General features: G+C 36.3%; 1 protein-coding gene across 1 annotated transcript in view; it reads right to left on the bottom strand.

Moving 5' to 3' along the window:
- Positions 1 to 2,531: 2,531 nt before the first annotated feature.
- LOC110463555 (acetylcholine receptor subunit beta-type unc-29-like) overlaps positions 2,532 to 17,787 on the bottom strand; it is a 22,486-nt gene continuing 7,230 nt past the window's right edge. The window contains exon 4 of the mRNA XM_021518221.1: positions 2,532 to 2,681. Coding sequence (XP_021373896.1) covers positions 2,532 to 2,681 — 150 coding nt within the window. The remainder of the gene's footprint in view (positions 2,682 to 17,787) is intronic.

Below are 17,787 nucleotides of genomic sequence, written 5' to 3'. Positions count from 1 at the left end.
AAGTGTTTGGTGTGGCAGTGCTTTGAACAACTTCTCCTTTCTGATTTGTACATTGAAGGTCAAGGTCACTGTTACTATTTTTTAGGATTTTTTTTTAGAAAAAACTTTGTCATCAACTTCATTTCTTCTTACATATGTCACAATGTGTGAATGCGAGGGGATTTGTATCACTTGTGATGCCATGTGTAACACTTGGATCTTTTTGATGCCGTTTATCAGTTATCTGTTCTCTAGGCTGTGATGTCACAACTGTCCAATAAGTTAAGCACTTATAAGATAGGTGGGTAACTTATTGAACAGTTGGTCAAACTTATTGGACAGTTCATGCAGCTTATTGGATACTTGTGAGATCATCGCTATGTCTAAATCTGAATTTATTTTTAAACTAGTCAATAATACTGTGGACAAACTATCTGGACTTTTAGTTAACATAATGAAATGCGACATGTAATTGTGGATTTTAATATGGTATACATCCATAGATTCAGAAAAACAGTTTTGTGGTTTTATGACCCTTTTTAAAGAACCACCTAAACTTCTGATTGCATGAATTGCTAAAATCAAACATGTAATAAGACGAACAACTTAATCGCAGTAAAACTGTGTTTATCATTGTTCTTCATAATCGGCTGCCATGATAAAAAACGTTTGTTGTAAATGTATTCTTTATTGTGGGCCATTAAAACCAATGGGAATAAATTAAAGAGGGTGCTTTTTTACAACAAAAAAACAACATTTTTTTTTTATCAGTTTGACCAATACAATGATAAGAAGTATACCCATTGATAATGGTTTTCATTGAAACATTTCATGTATCATGAGTCAGCTTTTTTAAGAAATACATATATATGCTTTTTATATCAACTTTATTGTATCAACATACATGTAATTTGTGCAAATAATTTTTCTCTATTATTTTGCTACACAACATAAGTCTTAATCAATAAAAAAATGTTTAAAGTATAGCATGGAGTAATAGCAACTTTCTTCATTTTTATTTTTAGCTCACATGATTGCTTATGTGAGCGATTGCCATTTACTTTTAGTCTGTTGTTGCATGTCTTGTGATATGCGTGTATGTCGACAATTCACGTATTTTGTTTTTTTCCTTCAAAACCACTGAAGGAACTTCAAATACGGTACACATGTACAAATGTTCCATATGATGTCCAAACCAAAAGTCCTTATATTTTCCCACCAAAACCAAATAAAAGATGGCCACCATGGCCTGGCTGATCAACATTTGCGACTCCTTGAAGGTATCGACATCCAACTTGGTACTAATGTTCCTGATGAGGTCCCCAACAAGTCTTGTTACTTTTCTTGCTAATCTGAAATTCAAGATGGCTGCCCTGGCCTATGATTGGCCGAGATATTTTCAACATATTGGGAAAGGTTGTGATGATTTAATTTACTCCCAACTTTGTACAAATATTCCAAATGAAATCCCCAACAAGTGTTCTTACTCTTCAAGATGATCCAAAACACCAAGATGGACGTCCTAGCATCTGATTGGGTGAAACATTTTCGACTTATTTTCTTCTCGAGGCTTATTACAAAGTTTCCTTAGTTTAGGAGTTCCTAAACAAGTGTTTTTAGTTGAGTATGCCATACTGCGGTGTCCGTCGACCATCAGTCAACTTTTTCTTTTGAACGACTTCTTCTCAAGAACTGGAGGACCTAGGGTCATAATATTTGGCCAGTAGGTACCTGGGATGGAGTGCTATACAGTTTCCTCATTAAAGTGACCTTGGCCTACTTTCAAGGTCACATGGGTCAAATATGTAAATATATAAAATTGAAACAACAATATCCTAAGAACCATTTGGACTAGAGTCATGATACTTGGGTATTTTATGAAGACCAGCAGTGCGAATATTTTTCTTAATAACAGTAAGGAGGTCAAAGGTCAACTTAAGTGCTAGTCAGGGGTCAAATGTCAACATGGGTTAAAAGCTTTAACAGTCTTCTTCTCAAGTTCCATAAGGCCCAGGGTCATGATATTTGGCCAGTAGGTACCTGGGATGGAGTGCTTTCAAGATTCCTCATCAAACTGACCTTGACCCAGTTTCAAGGTCACAGGAGTCAAAAATGTTAAAAACTTCACACAACGATATCCTAAGAAGCATTTGGTCTAGAGTCATGATACTTAGGTATATTATGTAGATCAGCAGTGCAAATCTTTTTCTTAATTACAGTAATAAGGTCAAATGTCAACTTTAAGTGCTAGCCAGAGTCAAAGGTCAACTTGGGTTAAAAGCTTTAAAATTACAATTTCAAATTTCAAACAACAGTATCGTTTAAGAGATGTTAAAATGTCTTGTGTTCTAGTTACCAAATTTGGTCTGAAGTTACCTATATGTCAGTTTCTTGTAACAAAAGAAACAGGTGAGCGATACAGGCATTCTGGGCCTCTTGTTAATTGTCATACTGATCTTACAATTCGAAATGGCCACCATAGTGTCTGTTTGGCAGAGACATTTTCGACTTCTCAAGAAACACTGCATTGATTGACAACAAATTTGGTGCTGTTACTTTTTACGCCTGCTCAGAAATTCAATATAGCAGCCCTTGCCTTTGATTGGCTGAGGCATTTTCATCTTCTTCCCAAGAACAGCTGCATTGAACACCGAAAATTTGGTACAAATGTTTTTACGCTTTTCTCTACTTTTAGTACAGATCTGAAAATACAAGATGGTCACTGTTGTTTTTGATTGAGTGACACATTTTTTATTTGAACTTGTTTAAGCGTTAAGACCGTTTTGGCTTCGTTTTTACTCGTCTGCCTAAATTATTTTAAATCATTTCTCAAACTCAACTTTTCTTGTGGGATCACAAACATTTTAGATGAACAGAAATCAGCAAAGAAAAGTATTTCGACATGTTATAAAATTCAAGTTCCATACAAGTGCAGTTTTAAAGGGAAAAACAAAAATTGGATTCTCCGCATTGTACCTAAAAGATGGTTTGTTCACTGTATATTTCAACCCAAACATGATAAGTCATTTAAATACACCAATTTGATATGTAAATTGAATATATTAAACTTAAAAAATAGTTGTAAAAATGATATGGAACGAATCAAGTGTTAGCCCGAAATAAGACATTAAGGCTGAAACCTTCCTAAAAACAGCCCCCTGACATTACTGCATTTCAATCTCTTTAGTAACCAAACTGACTGCTGCAAAATGACACCATCTATAAAGTTCATTACTGTAATATGGGTGTGCCACAGGTATCTATCCTGAATGAGAAAAATACTAAAGTACTTATATATCAAATAAGTGCATTAGTATTTGTTAGCTCACCGAAGGACCATGGTGAGCTTATGCCATACCGCAGCGTCTGTCATCCATCCGTCCGTCAACTTTTCCTTTAAAATCTTACTAGTCCTGAACAGCTTTATGGATTTTTACTTAATTTGGCCTCGATCATCCTTGGTCAAAGGGTTCTCAATTTGGTATAAATGGAGTGTGTGGCCCCTGTGGGTACACAGGGACGGGGCACAATAGGGGAATTTGAGGTTTAAATCTTAAAAATTGTTCTTTTTCTGTACCATTGTATCCAAATTTGGCCTGGAGCATCCTTGGACAAAGGGGACTCAATTTTGTATAAATGGACGGTGTTGCCCGTTTGGGGGCAGGGCAAAATAATGGAATTTTAGGTTTAAATCTTCAAAATCCTTCTTCTGTACTATTGGAGTTATTTTATCAAAATTTGGCCTGGAGCATCCTTGGTCAAAGGGGACACCGTGTTGTATAATTGGAGTTCGTGGCAAATCTGGGTGCAAAGGGGCGGGGTCCAATAGGGAAATTTGAGGATTAGATATTCAAAATCCTTCTTCTTAACTATTGGAGGGATTTTATCCATATTTGGCCTGGAGCATCCTTGGGCAAAGAAAGGGGACTCAGTTTTGTATAAACGGAGGATGTGGCCCCTCTAGGTGCAGGGCCCAATAGGGTAATTTGAGGTTTAAATCTTCAAAACCCTTCTGTACCATTTGAGGGATTTTTTTTCCAAATCTGGCATGGAGCACCCTTCAGCAATGGGGCCCAATTTTAAGGGAGTATGTGCCCCCTCCCCCTGGTTGCAGAGGGGCTAGGCCCAATAGGGGAAACACAATAATAGATTATCAAAATCCTCCTGTAGTATGATTTGAGATATATTAAACCAATTTTGTGTAGATCTTCCTTGGGCAAAGGGGACTCAATTTTGTATAAGTAGAGAGTTGTTTTTAGGGGGAAGAAAGAAAGGACCTAATGAAGGATGGATGTTGCCGAGAGACAGAACCAATATTTGGAAATAGTTGTTATATGTAATAAGAATAATTTTCCATGGTTGCTGTAATATCCAGGTGAGTGATACAGGCCATCTTGTCCTCTTGTTTCTCATTTGCGATATATACCTGTGGTCGTACCGATCTTAATTTCTCTTTAATTGCTGTTGTGTGGCGCATTGAGCGCACATTAAGATGGTTGTGGCAAATGGAAACCATGAAAATCATTCTGAAATGTTTCAGTTTATATTTAGACGGCGATTTTGGCAATTTCGTGTATGTCAGCCAATCGGAGTCAAAGAATTGACTCCGATTTCTTTGACTCCGACATAATCTTATAGAAAGTGATCTTCATGACGAAGATTGGTCTTAATCACGAGGAAAACCTCTTCATGCGAAGACATGTGGATGGAGCTCTTCTCGACTGTGATTGGCAGGTGTAAAAACACAGGGGCTTGGCACGAAATCCTGTGGTGTAAAACGCCAGTCAATCACAATCGAGCAGGCGACACTCCTGTTCTCTTTCGTATGAAAAAGACAATCTCTATGACAAAAAATAATCTTAATCATGACGATAAAAATACACAAATTCAATCATTTTTCAAAGACAGGTCCATTTTATTTCACAAATATGCACATTCAAATTTCAATTTTCACCTTTTTACCGTTCTTTACCACGATTACCAAACCAACACTGTCTGGAATATGAATGGTTAAAGAGTTGGTAGAGTTCACTACATTTTCAGGCACGTTTTCCTTAGATTCGTCCGGGTCCTTTTCCACTGAAATGCTGGTGATCTCACGTGCAAGTAAACTTGATTATTATGGAATAAAGTTCTTCCCAGTATGGGCGTTTTCCACGTTTCCAACTTCATGGGGGGTTCAGAGAGTTGCTAATTTCCTGGAGCATGGGCGTGAGTTCGCGCTTGTACAGATTTACAGCAGAGCTACGGTGCCAGGATCTAGAAGTTTATACAGTGTAGTACAGCATGCGACGCATCCGCTATGATTTTCAATATGTCTACCGTTTGTATCAATCCCAGCGTCATCGTAGAACTTTTTCATCATATTTCTCATGTCTTTCTCAGGAATATTTGCAGCATTGAATCGAGGATATTTATATTTATCCGACAATGGCATGGGTTTCTTGTAAAAGTTTCCTTTTCAGGGGATACTTAAGGGATAGGTACAATGAATAGAATTTTACCAAACATCTGTGATTTTCTGGGCTAGCAAAAGGTTTTACCTTTTTTGGTGGTATTTTCCGGTGGTTCAGTCCTCCTTGCTCCTTGAGTGTATTCTTGTCCGTTTTCGCGATCCGTTTTAATTTTGAACCGTTCCGCTTCCAAGTCTTTGTGTAACTGTTCCTCCATGTTGTAAAACAAGAGGCCCAGAGGGCCTGTATCACTCACCTGAAAATGTTAGCAAAATTGAAGATGAAATAGCCAGATGTTACTGTACATGTATTACATGGTTAGACAGAAGGTTATATTTAAATGCGATTGGACAAAAACCTGTCATTCCTACAGGTAAAGGAGGATTTTACAGAAGTTGCTGTTTCCACTATTGGGCCCCGCCCCTCTGCCCCAGGGGGTCAGACCCACTGTTGATACAAAATTAATTCTCCTTCACCCAAGGATGCTTTAGACCAAATATGGACATAATCCTGTCATATAGAATGAAGTATAGGCAGAAGATTCAAGGTGACGAAGCAAATGATGAACATTTAAAATTCACAGTAGACATATCTTTAGAACGTATACCAGAGTTAGAACTGATAGGTGGTGGTAAGTGAACAACAGCACGTGATTAATAACGACTACATGACGTCATTTCATCGTCTTTTCGAGTTCAAAGGTTGCTGTCACTGAAGGAATTCAGAACCGGTGTAATAATTTGATCGTTGTTTTATTAGGAGACTTGGACAACAATCATATGCAAATGAATGATTTTGTTTTTATGTACTGTAGTGAGAATCACTGTTTTGAAGTTCGTCGATCTCGAGATAAAATGATTGGTGAATTGGAGAATGAAATATTGAAAGTACATTGAATTTTAAAATAAATAGACGTAACACTTACTGTGTTAACGGTCGTCCTTCAGTTTGCATTACGACTCATGACGTGTCTTGACATAAACGTTACACTTCATCGATGCTTGAAACTGTGTTGCAGACTCTAATACCTCGTACTTAACTTACAACATGACCAACAGGGACGGCTTACTACTATACGTTGTATTGCATGGTAAGCGTGTCTATTTCTGATTTTCGATCGTGAAGCCTTCCCTTTTTTCCATTTCTTGATCGTTACTTCAATGTTTCCCGCGCCTATGGTGTTCAACATATCGAAGATGAATCGATATAGGGCTTGCTCCAAATATCACAATATCCAGCATAGGTGTCAAATGATGAGGACAGACATACAATGTGTTACAGTGTTACAAGTAATCCAGGTAGATGAATATGTTTTTATGACCGTAATAAATAAATATACAGCATTTGATATAGCGCTCTATCTAGCTAACATAAGCCACTCTAACGCGGTTTACAGTACACAGATATATAATTAATACAAATAGCATATACATTAATCCAGAAACGTATAATATACGTCTCTGATTAATCAATACAATTTTGAGAAATTCGCAGGAGCTGCCTTATCAGGCGCTAACTTCCTAGTCCTATGTCACCTGACTAATATCTCCCTATGTGTGTATGCCTGCGTGTGTGCTGGGTATGTTTTGTGTTCTGTTTGTAATGGGACCGTGCTGCCAACGGCCTCTTTTATAATGCCACCTCACTTGAATGCTACAGCACAGATACCGCAACATCTACCCCAGACCATTGTATACTCCACCTGGGTTGTTGGAGTTGTGCGGGCAGGAGAAAAACACTTTTTCTGATATTCCATGCTTACGACAACTTCATGGTATGGGAAATATTTTATTTCCTTGTCTGATATGAATATCGACTTCTGATATTTAGCTCAAAAGTGTAACATGTGGTTTGACTCTCACTTCCCCGATTTCCTCTTTGAGAACGTAGCATTACTGAGACTTGACAGATTTTATGGCGGAAGTTGTCGATGGAGCAGGAGACGCTACTTTTCCGGAATAACCGGTATTACCTCCCTTTACTGTAAATACTGTATACTACTCATATTTTGCGGAATATTTGTTTTAGTCCATGTATATTGGAAATATAACGTGAATTTTTAGAAGGAGAATTACAATGTTGTTAATTGTTAATGCTTTTTTCTTATTGAATTCCAATACATTCACGATTACTTATCGCTTTGTCTTCTGAAACTCCAAAATGAGATCATGTAACAGTGGTACTATCTACAATATGGGATAATATATCAACAATGTGTGGTAATTTGTATAAAATGTGTATGGTATTACATCTACAGTGTGTGGTATTACATCTTCAGTGTGTGGTATCATATCTCTATATCAACAATGTGTGGTATTACATTTATAGTGTGTGGTACAAAATGTATCATATCTCTATATCAACAATGTGTGGTATGATATCTACAATGCGTTTTCTTATATCTATTAATGTATATGGTAGTATATCTACAGTGTGGGTAAAATATCTATAGTGCGTGACATTATATATACAAGGTGTTGTATCATTTCTTCAAAGTGTGTTTTTATATCTACTATGTATGACATTATATCAGCAAGGTGTTGTGTATTATATCTACTGTGTATGGCATTATATCAACAATGTGTTGTGTATTATATCTACTATGTATGACATATCAATAATGTGTTGTGTATTATATCTACTATGTATGACATTATATCAACAATGTGTTGTGTATTATATCTACTATGTATGGTATTATATCAACAATGTGTTGTGTATTAAATCTACGATGTGTGACATTATATCAACAAGGTGTTGTGTATTATATCTACTATGTATGACATTATATCAGCAAGGTTTTGTGTATTATATCTACTATGTATGACATTATATCAACAATGTGTTGTGTATTAAATCTACTATTTATGGCATTATATCAACAATGTGTTGTGTATTATATCTACTATGTATGACATAATATCAACAAGGTGTTGTGTATTATATCCACTGTGTATGGCATTATATTAACAAGATGTTGTGTATTATATCTACTGTGTATGACATTATATCAACGAAGTGTTGTGTATTATATCTACTATGTTTGACATTATATCAACAAGGTGTTGTGTATTATATCTACTGTGTATGACATTATATCAACGAAGTGTTGTGTATTATATCTACTATGTATGGCATTATATCAACAAAGTGTTGTGTATTATATCTACTATGTATGACATTATATCAACAAAGTGTTGTGTATTATATCTACTATGTTTGACATTATATCAACAAGGTGTTGTGTATTATATCTACTATGTATGACATTATATCAACAAGGTGTTGTGTATTATATCTAGTATGTATGACATTATATCAACAATGTGTTGTGTATTATATCCACTGTGTATGGCATTATATTAACATGGTGTTATGTATTATATCTACTGTGTATGACATTATATCAACAAAGTGTTGTGTATCATATCTACTATGTATGACATTATATCAACACTGTGTTGTGTATTATATCTACTATGTGTGACATTATATCAACAATGTGTTGTGTATTATATCTACTATGGATGACATTATATCAATAATGTGTTGTGTATTATATCTACTATGTATGACATTATATCAACAATGTGTTGTGTATGATATCTACTATGTATGACATTATATCAACAAGGTGTTGTGTATTATATCTACTATGTATGACATTATATCAACAATGTGTTGTATATCATATCTACTATGTATGGCATTATATCAACAAAGTGTTGTGTATTATATCTACTATGTATGACATTATATCAACAAAGTGTTGTGTATTATATCTACTATGTTTGACATCATATCAACAAGGTGTTGTGTATTATATCTACTATGTATGACATTATATCAACAAGGTGTTGTATATTAATATCTACTATGTATGACATTATATCAAAAAAAATTGGCATTATTTTATCAGCAATGCGTTGTATCATGTCCACAATGTGTTGTATATTATATCTACAACGAGGGGATTTACATCCAAAATGAATGTAACAGAAACTATATTTATTTACGTGTGAAACCATCAATTGCATTGCTTTTAAAACAAATATTCTTAATGAAACTGTTACGAAAGTTAGATAAATCATACAAAACACACGTACAATACGTACTATGTTGGTAATACATGTATATAGTTAATATTTGTTATTTTTGTTAAGTACATCAAATACCTTTAACAAATAAATGCGGGATATAAATTAAACAGATTGACAAATTAAGGATCCTTGTCCCACTATACAAATGACCATCTCATCAGATTAGAGACGTTCATTCGAGAGGCTTTCGCCAAGAAAGAACACCTTGTCGCTGTGTTCTTCGATCTTGAGAAGGCCTATGATACTACATGGCAGTATGGCATCATGAAAGATCTTCACGACCTTGGCGTACGTGGAAACCTTCCCAATTTTATATCTAATTACCTATCAGATAGACACTTCAAAGTCCGTGTTGGTTCAACTTTTTCTGAAACGTCTAAACAGGAAATGGGAGTCCCACAGGGTGGAATCCTATCAGTCACACTGTTTGGACTTAAAATAAATGATATAGTCAAATGTCTTGGTCAATCAACAGAAGGGTCGCTATTTGTGGATGACTTCTTGATCTGTTACAGATCTAAGAACATGCACACGATAGAACGACAACTTCAACAGAGTTTAAACAAACTACAAAATTGGGCAGACGAAAACGGCTTCAAATTCTCTAAATCCAAAACTGTGTGCATGCATTTCTGTCAAAAACGAAAAGCACACAATGACCCAAATCTAACACTCGATGGCACTAGAATTCCTGTTGTTGAACAGACTAAATTTCTCGGCCTCATTTTTGATTCGAAACTCTCTTTCATACCACATATAAAGTATCTGAAGGATAAGTGTTCCAAGGCGTTAAACATTATACGAGTCCTTTCTCATACTGATTGGGGAGCGGATCGTGAAATGCTTTTGCGCCTATACAGATCACTTATTCGAACAAAACTGGATTATGGTTCTATGGTATACGGGTCAGCGCGCAGTTCGTACCTTCAGATGCTAGATCCAATCCATAACCAAGGGCTACGTCTTGCCCTGGGAGCTTTTCGAACAACACCTGTAAAAAGCCTGTACGTGGAAGCAAATGAACCATCCCTTTATGACAGAAGAATAAAACTTTCATTACAATTTGCAACTCAATTAAAATCAAACCCTAAAAATCCTGCTTTCAACCAAGTATTCAACCCCAAATACCAAAACATATTTACGCAAAACCAAAAACTTCTGCCAACATTTGGTATCCGAATTTTGAATTTCCTGCAAGAACTCAACATAAAATTGACGGACATAGCTGAATTTAACATATCTGATGTTCCTCCGTGGACCATTCAAACCCCCGATTTTAACTTTACATTACATGAGCGAGGGAAATCAAGTGTTATGCCCGAAGAACACAAATCCTCCTTTCGGGAATGCATTTCGAATTACCCTTCTCATACACAACTTTACACCGATGGCTCCAAAGAAGGTGAGAAAGTGGCAGCAGCCTGCTGTACTGCCAATACTTGCACTTCAGTCCGACTACCAGACGGCGCCTCCATCTTTTCTGCTGAAGCATGCGCCATTGGTTTGGCCCTCGACCATATCGATGAACACCGCATTAAAAAGGCAATTATTTGTTCAGACTCTCTATCTGTCCTACAGAGTTTACAGTTACGAGATCCTAAAAACACAATCGTACAAAACCTTGCTCATCGAATATCTCGTATATTAAAAAAGTCTAAAATAACTTTACTATGGATTCCGAGCCATGTCGGAATAAAAGGCAACGAATTTGCTGACAGGGAAGCAAAAAATGCATTGAATCTCGAACAAACAAATATCAAACTACCATACACAGATTTTAAACCTACTATTCGTACAGCCATTCAAAATGAATGGCAGAAACGCTGGTCTCTGGAGACCAACAACAAACTTTTTAAGATACAACCGAAACTTAAAACATCTATTCCCAGTCGGAAAGATCGTAGAGAGGAAGTTGTCCTCGCTCGGCTCCGCACTGGGCACACATATCCTACTCATTCGTACCTTTTAAAACGAGAAGATATACCTTCATGCCACGCATGTGACACTCCATTTACAGTGGAGCATTTTTTAATAGAATGTTCCGATTTTAAACACATTCGTGATAACTACTTCCGAGTCCCGGATATGAAAACACTTTTCAGTTCCGTGGATTCGAAGGCATTATTTAACTATTTGAAAGACATCGGTCTATTTTATAGACTCTGATGTCTTTTAACCCACCTTATCCTTTTTGACGTTATATATATATCGCATATTCCATATCATCTATTCGTTATCTCTTTTATTATTTTAACCCCCTTTTATTATTTTTAATTATCTACACATACAATGCGAATACTTTTAAAATGAACCATTTTATCTGATTTTATCTTCGCTATTCACATGTTTGTTAAAAAAGTAAAGTGAATAAATAAATCACCATGGCCCTAAATGACCACAGCCGTCGATGGGCCGTTAAACATAAACAAACAAACAAACAAACCCACTATACTGTGTTTTTCCTATATGCAGTAATTTCCGTTTGGATATAAGTGTTTGGCAGTTTGGCTAGGGCACTTCCGTTGATCAGGTAGCTCAATCGTTTAGAGCGATAACGTAACAATCTGAAGTGACTCAGGGTTCGAATCCCGGTCTAGCCCCGCGAAATTTTTACGCTCAGAACACTATTGTTAATTACATTTTGTTTATGTCACCTTGGTTATTTCTCATAAAAGTCCCCCAAGGCATGTTTTTTTTTTCTTTTTCTAGAAATGAATTATCAAAGCCATAATCATGCCGAAAAAAACCCGAGTACTTAGTTACACATTTTGGCATTGGTACGGGGATCCTTTACAGTTTGTCGCCCCTAAAATATAAACAATGGAAAACAATGTACAGAAACTTAAATCAGCGCAATCGTAATTAATCGCAATATTCGAAACGGGAAAATCGCTAAAATAAGATAACCACCAAATCATGAACATTTATAGGACTCTGTAGTTAAACCAATACAGTGGATACACCACAAGCGTGATGTGCTCTCTCTTTTGAGTACAGAGACTTCTAAACGGGCTGCTGTGTTCTCGTAGTTATTTTCATGCACTGTAGTAAAATTAAACAATATAAACATGATACACTACACGATACATATTAAACAGCTCGACTTTGTCACGTGTCATTTATTAAATTGCTTGCAGGACACATCACTGAGTTCGATTTTGAAGAAGTCGTAGGAAAAAAAAAAAAAAAAAAAAAGGGGTTTAAAAAAAGCNATAAAATAGGACATAATATGTACATATCCTTTTCCATGGTAATTCGATGTAAAGTGAATGGTTTACATTTTCAATTTTGGGGATAACTGACATTTATTGTTAAATGAAACTATTTCTGTTTAGTAACTGAATGGTACTAGTTCTAGTAGAATAGTAATAATACTAAAATGAAACAAAGATTTTCCAATCCAATTTCATTGGTACTGCTGTTACAACTAAAACAAACTCTCATCCACATTTAAGAGTAATGTCTGAAAATGGAACACAGAATTAATAAAATCATTATTTTCCTACTTAGAAAGTAAAAAATAGTCTTGATAGATATTCTTTCCAAAATGTCTTTTTGTGGTACATGCTTATTGTATAAAAGAATAGGTTACAGAGTATAACTGGCAGGTATGTAGAATAAAACCAATGTTATCATACTTAAACTATGAAATATTCTGGATAGATATCGTTTCTGAACTTATGTTTCTGGTACAAGTTATTGTATAACGATTTGGAAGAGGGAAATCCAAAAAAAAACCACATAGAAATCATAAAATCATACTGATTCATGCATTACAATAAAACCCATCAAACTTAATTCCCACTAAAATATCAAAACCCAAATCCTCTTATTCAAATTGGTTGGAAGTATTTCACGATTCCTGCTTTCTACACAGCTCCACAATATTAGGATAAAAATATAGTTAATAACACCAATACTCATGTTACTGAAATATAGTTATACACTATATGATTGATAGTCCTAAAATGCTATAGTAATAAATGGCATCATTCAATCCGATCAAATTTTTCCGTTTTGCATTTATGGTAGCATGTGAATAAAACATAGTTATTTCATACGAACAATAATTTCACAGACATAAACAAATAAACACATAAAATATGTCAAGATTTTTATGAGTTTTTATGATCGAGTGATTCATACTTGTTTAATTAGATATTATCTCTGTACTTATTGGTATCAGCACTCTTACATGAAGTCATTCTGTGGAACGCATTGGTATTGTGTCGCCACAGAGACAGACGAAATCACGGTATAGTTGTAACGATCCCATTATGGCTTCGATAAAAATATAGATACATTTACATATCAGAAGTTTACATAGACTAAAGATGTCAAACAAACTTATCCATAAAATGTTTACTTTGCCTGATATTTTTTTTATGGTATAGGGCACAATTCCATCAAAACTTTACAATACAAAATATAGGTTTGCCATTTCCATCGCATCAGTGACACGTTAATAGTTATAATTCAACGAATGTAGCCATGTGGAACATAACGTTCAGCCTGATGTTTGCTTCGTCAATATTATTATCAGGAACCACAAACAACGTATGCAAATGAATGATTGTGTTTCTATGTACTGCAGTGAGAATCACTGTTTTGAAGTTTTTGAACAAACTGAATCAACAGCGGACTAAACTACACTATTAACGGTATTATAAATGAGTAACATATTTCTATTTTGAATTTTTTATTTAACAACATTTATCATTTTAATAACGTAAAATATCAACAACAATTCAGCATATTTTACATACATATTAAGATATCTATTGTCTAAAAATAATACCAGATTAGCATCTCAAGAACATTAACTTCCTCTTTAACGTTTGGTACAGACATATATATCAAATATACATGCGCCTAAAATCCGTCTGGTTACATATTGTCAAACCAAGGAGCATACTTGTATGTAACATCATTGTGCGATTTGTTATATTTGTTTGATGTTATGTTAAACTAAAGTTATGTAAATTGTAAAAAGGAAACAAAAAATATTATTTAACTCCGAACATGACATTCCGTTTCAGAAATCCTTTAGCCCAAGTATTTTTGGATGCAGTATGCAATTGTGCGATTTGGCAAAAGAAGTCAAAATCTGTGGTAATTTGTTTTGTATGTTGTTGATGAAAATATCTAAATCATTGACCAACGTGATCAATTGAGTTACTAAATTTGATCTTGATTTGTTTAGCGTTACGAATGGGAAATCCAGTGAATCTGTAGGATTTTTATAAACACTTTATTTTTTCATCGCATAAAAATACACCACTAGAAGAGCGTTGACAGATCAAGATGAAAGTGCTAAGGATCACTGATACCTCTTCGCCTTAGCATTCCTCGCTGTGGCTATCCTTTCGGTGACGTTATTATTTAATAACGTCACAACAGTTGCTAGTTTGAATCAGAATTATGTAGAATCTCCCAGACGAGGTCAAAAGCGCTCAAGAGTATTTAATTGAGCATACATGTATATGAATAAATCAGTCTATGAGTGAGTAGTATTGAGAGTATGAACCAATACAGTCACTAGACACGAATACACGAAGGTTTGTTGGATATCTACTATCTACTTAAGGCGATACATTAGTATGTAAGTTATTGCCACATGGCACACAATACCGTTTTTGAGACAATCCGCACCTTTGGTCAAAACACAAACATTAAACCATTAATCTATACTTAAACACAAGACTAAGAACACTTATCACATAGCGAACTACGGTATTGTTTGTAGTGAAAAATATGTACAAGGGGTCATGGTTAGATAGGTACATAAAACACACAAAAATTGAATCCCAGGTAATTTCTCTGTGCTTCAGCTACAAGGTATCCAAAACACAATAGCTTCATTCTATGTGACTGAAGAAATCAAAACTAACATTGTGACCATTTCTTTCCGAAATATGATCAAATCCCTACGCCTTTTTTTCTGTGTCTAACTAAAATAAGCCCATAACTGGCCAATTAGATTAGTCTCCCTGAGCAGACTCTTTATGTGAATAAAAGTGACGTTAGTGAAATGATAATTGTGCACAAAGTTTACGTCAAAACAATAATACTGATAACGTCATGGTAAACAATGAAGTACACACATACCAATTGTATGACGTCATAACAAAACAATACACACTGACAATATATATCTTTTTAAAATATTTAAAAGACGAGTCCCTTGGCTGCAATGCGAATACATATATCTTCAGGCCTAGACAACTCATGGCTGAATTAATTCGGTCCGTTTTAAATCCGTATGACTCATCCGCAACAACAGGCACATGCCCGAAAATAGAACAATAATACATTTTAATTAATATATGTAGACACATATTTATAAACACCTATGTACATTAATTATGTCATGTCCACTTGTCACAAACATCGTGTCCCATACTTCGTATTAGTAAGTATTTAACGAAAGAAGTGGTTGTCTCTGCTGTGGACTATAAGTCCCCGATTTTGGCTGTAATCTTGTAGCTGGAATATTAGTCCCCGATGTCGGCTGTAACCTTGTAACTGGACTATTAGTCCCCGAGGTCGGCTGTAACCTTGTAGCTGGACTATTAGTCCCCAAGGTAACCTTGTAGCTGGACTATTAGTCCCCGATGTCGACTGTAACCTTGTAACTGGACTATTAGTCCCCGAGGTTGGCTGTAACCTTGTAGCTGGACTATTAGTCCCCGAGGTCGGCTATAACCTTGTAACTGGACTATTAGTCCCCGAGGTCCACTATAACCTTGTAGCTGGACTATTAGTCCCCGATGTCGACTGTAACCTTGTAACTGGACTATTAGTCCCCGAGGTTGGCTGTAACCTTGTAGCTGGACTATTAGTCCCCGAGGTCGGCTGTAACCTTGTAACTGGACTAATAGTCCCCGAGGTCGGCTATAACCTTGTAACTGACTATCAGTCCCCGAGGTCCACTGTAACCTTGTAGCTGGACTATTAGTCCCCAAGGTCGGCTGTAACATTATAGATTGACTGTTAATCTCAAGGTCGGCTGTAACTTTGTATCTAGTGCTGGACTATCAGTTTCCGAGGTCGGCTGTAATCTTGTAACTGAACTATTATTCCCCGAGGTCGGCTGTAACCTTGTAACTGGACTATTAGTCCCCGAGGTCGGCTGTAACCTTGTAACTGGACTAAGAGTCCCTGAGGTCGGCTGTTACCTTGTAGCTGGACTATTAGTCTCTGAGGTCGGCTGTAACCTTGTAATTGGACTTTTAGTCCCCGAGGTCAGTTGTAACCTTGTAAGTGGAATATTAATCCTGAGGTCGGCTGTAGCCTTGTATCTACTGGTGGACTATCAGTCTCTTGTTTAAATGTTTATGATATCTATTGTATCCAAACGTTATAAATTTCTAACGTTTAGGGGTTTTATAGTATTTATAGTAATCTTTCTTTCCACTTTCACTATATTTCTGTACATTACTTGGAACACTCCAGACATGGAATTTTCATCCCCCCCCCCCCCCTTCATTACTACTGACGAGTCCTAATGGTTGGAATGGTCATATGGTGTAGTACAATGTTTACTATGTTTGGCTCTCTGCGTCGAGAAATATTTGAATATTATATATGAATAAATACTATTAGTCCCCGAGGTCGGCTGTAACCTTGTAACTGGACTATTAGTCCCCGAGGTCCACTGTAACCTTGTAGCTGGACTATTAGTCCCCGAGGTCGGCTGTAACCTTGTAACTGGACTATTAGTCCCCGAGGTCGGCTGTAACCTTGTAACTGGACTATTAGTCCCCGAGGTCGGCTGTAACCTTGTAACTGGACTATTAGTCCCCGAGGTCGGCTGTAACCTTGTAACTGGACTATTAGTCCCCGAGGTCGGCTGTAACCTTGTAACTGGACTATTAGTCCCCGAGGTCGGCTGTAACCTTGTAACTGGACTATTAGTCCCCGAGGTCGGCTGTAACCTTGTAACTGGACTATTAGTCCCCGAGGTCGGCTGTAACCTTGTAACTGGACTATTAGTCCCCGAGGTCGGCTGTAACCTTGTAACTGGACTATTAGTCCCCGAGGTCGGCTGTAACCTTGTAACTGGACTATTAGTCCCCGAGGTCGGCTGTAACCTTGTAACTGGACTATTAGTCCCCGAGGTCGGCTGTAACCTTGTAACTGGACTATTAGTCCCCGAGGTCGGCTGTAACCTTGTAACTGGACTATTAGTCCCCGAGGTCGGCTGTAACCTTGTAACTGGACTATTAGTCCCCGAGGTCGGCTGTAACCTTGTA

This window comes from Mizuhopecten yessoensis, unplaced genomic scaffold (genome assembly GCF_002113885.1).
Source record: "Mizuhopecten yessoensis strain PY_sf001 unplaced genomic scaffold, ASM211388v2 scaffold10917, whole genome shotgun sequence".
Taxonomy (NCBI): Eukaryota; Metazoa; Mollusca; class Bivalvia; order Pectinida; family Pectinidae; genus Mizuhopecten; species Mizuhopecten yessoensis.
This window is presented reverse-complemented; position numbering and strand designations above follow the sequence as displayed.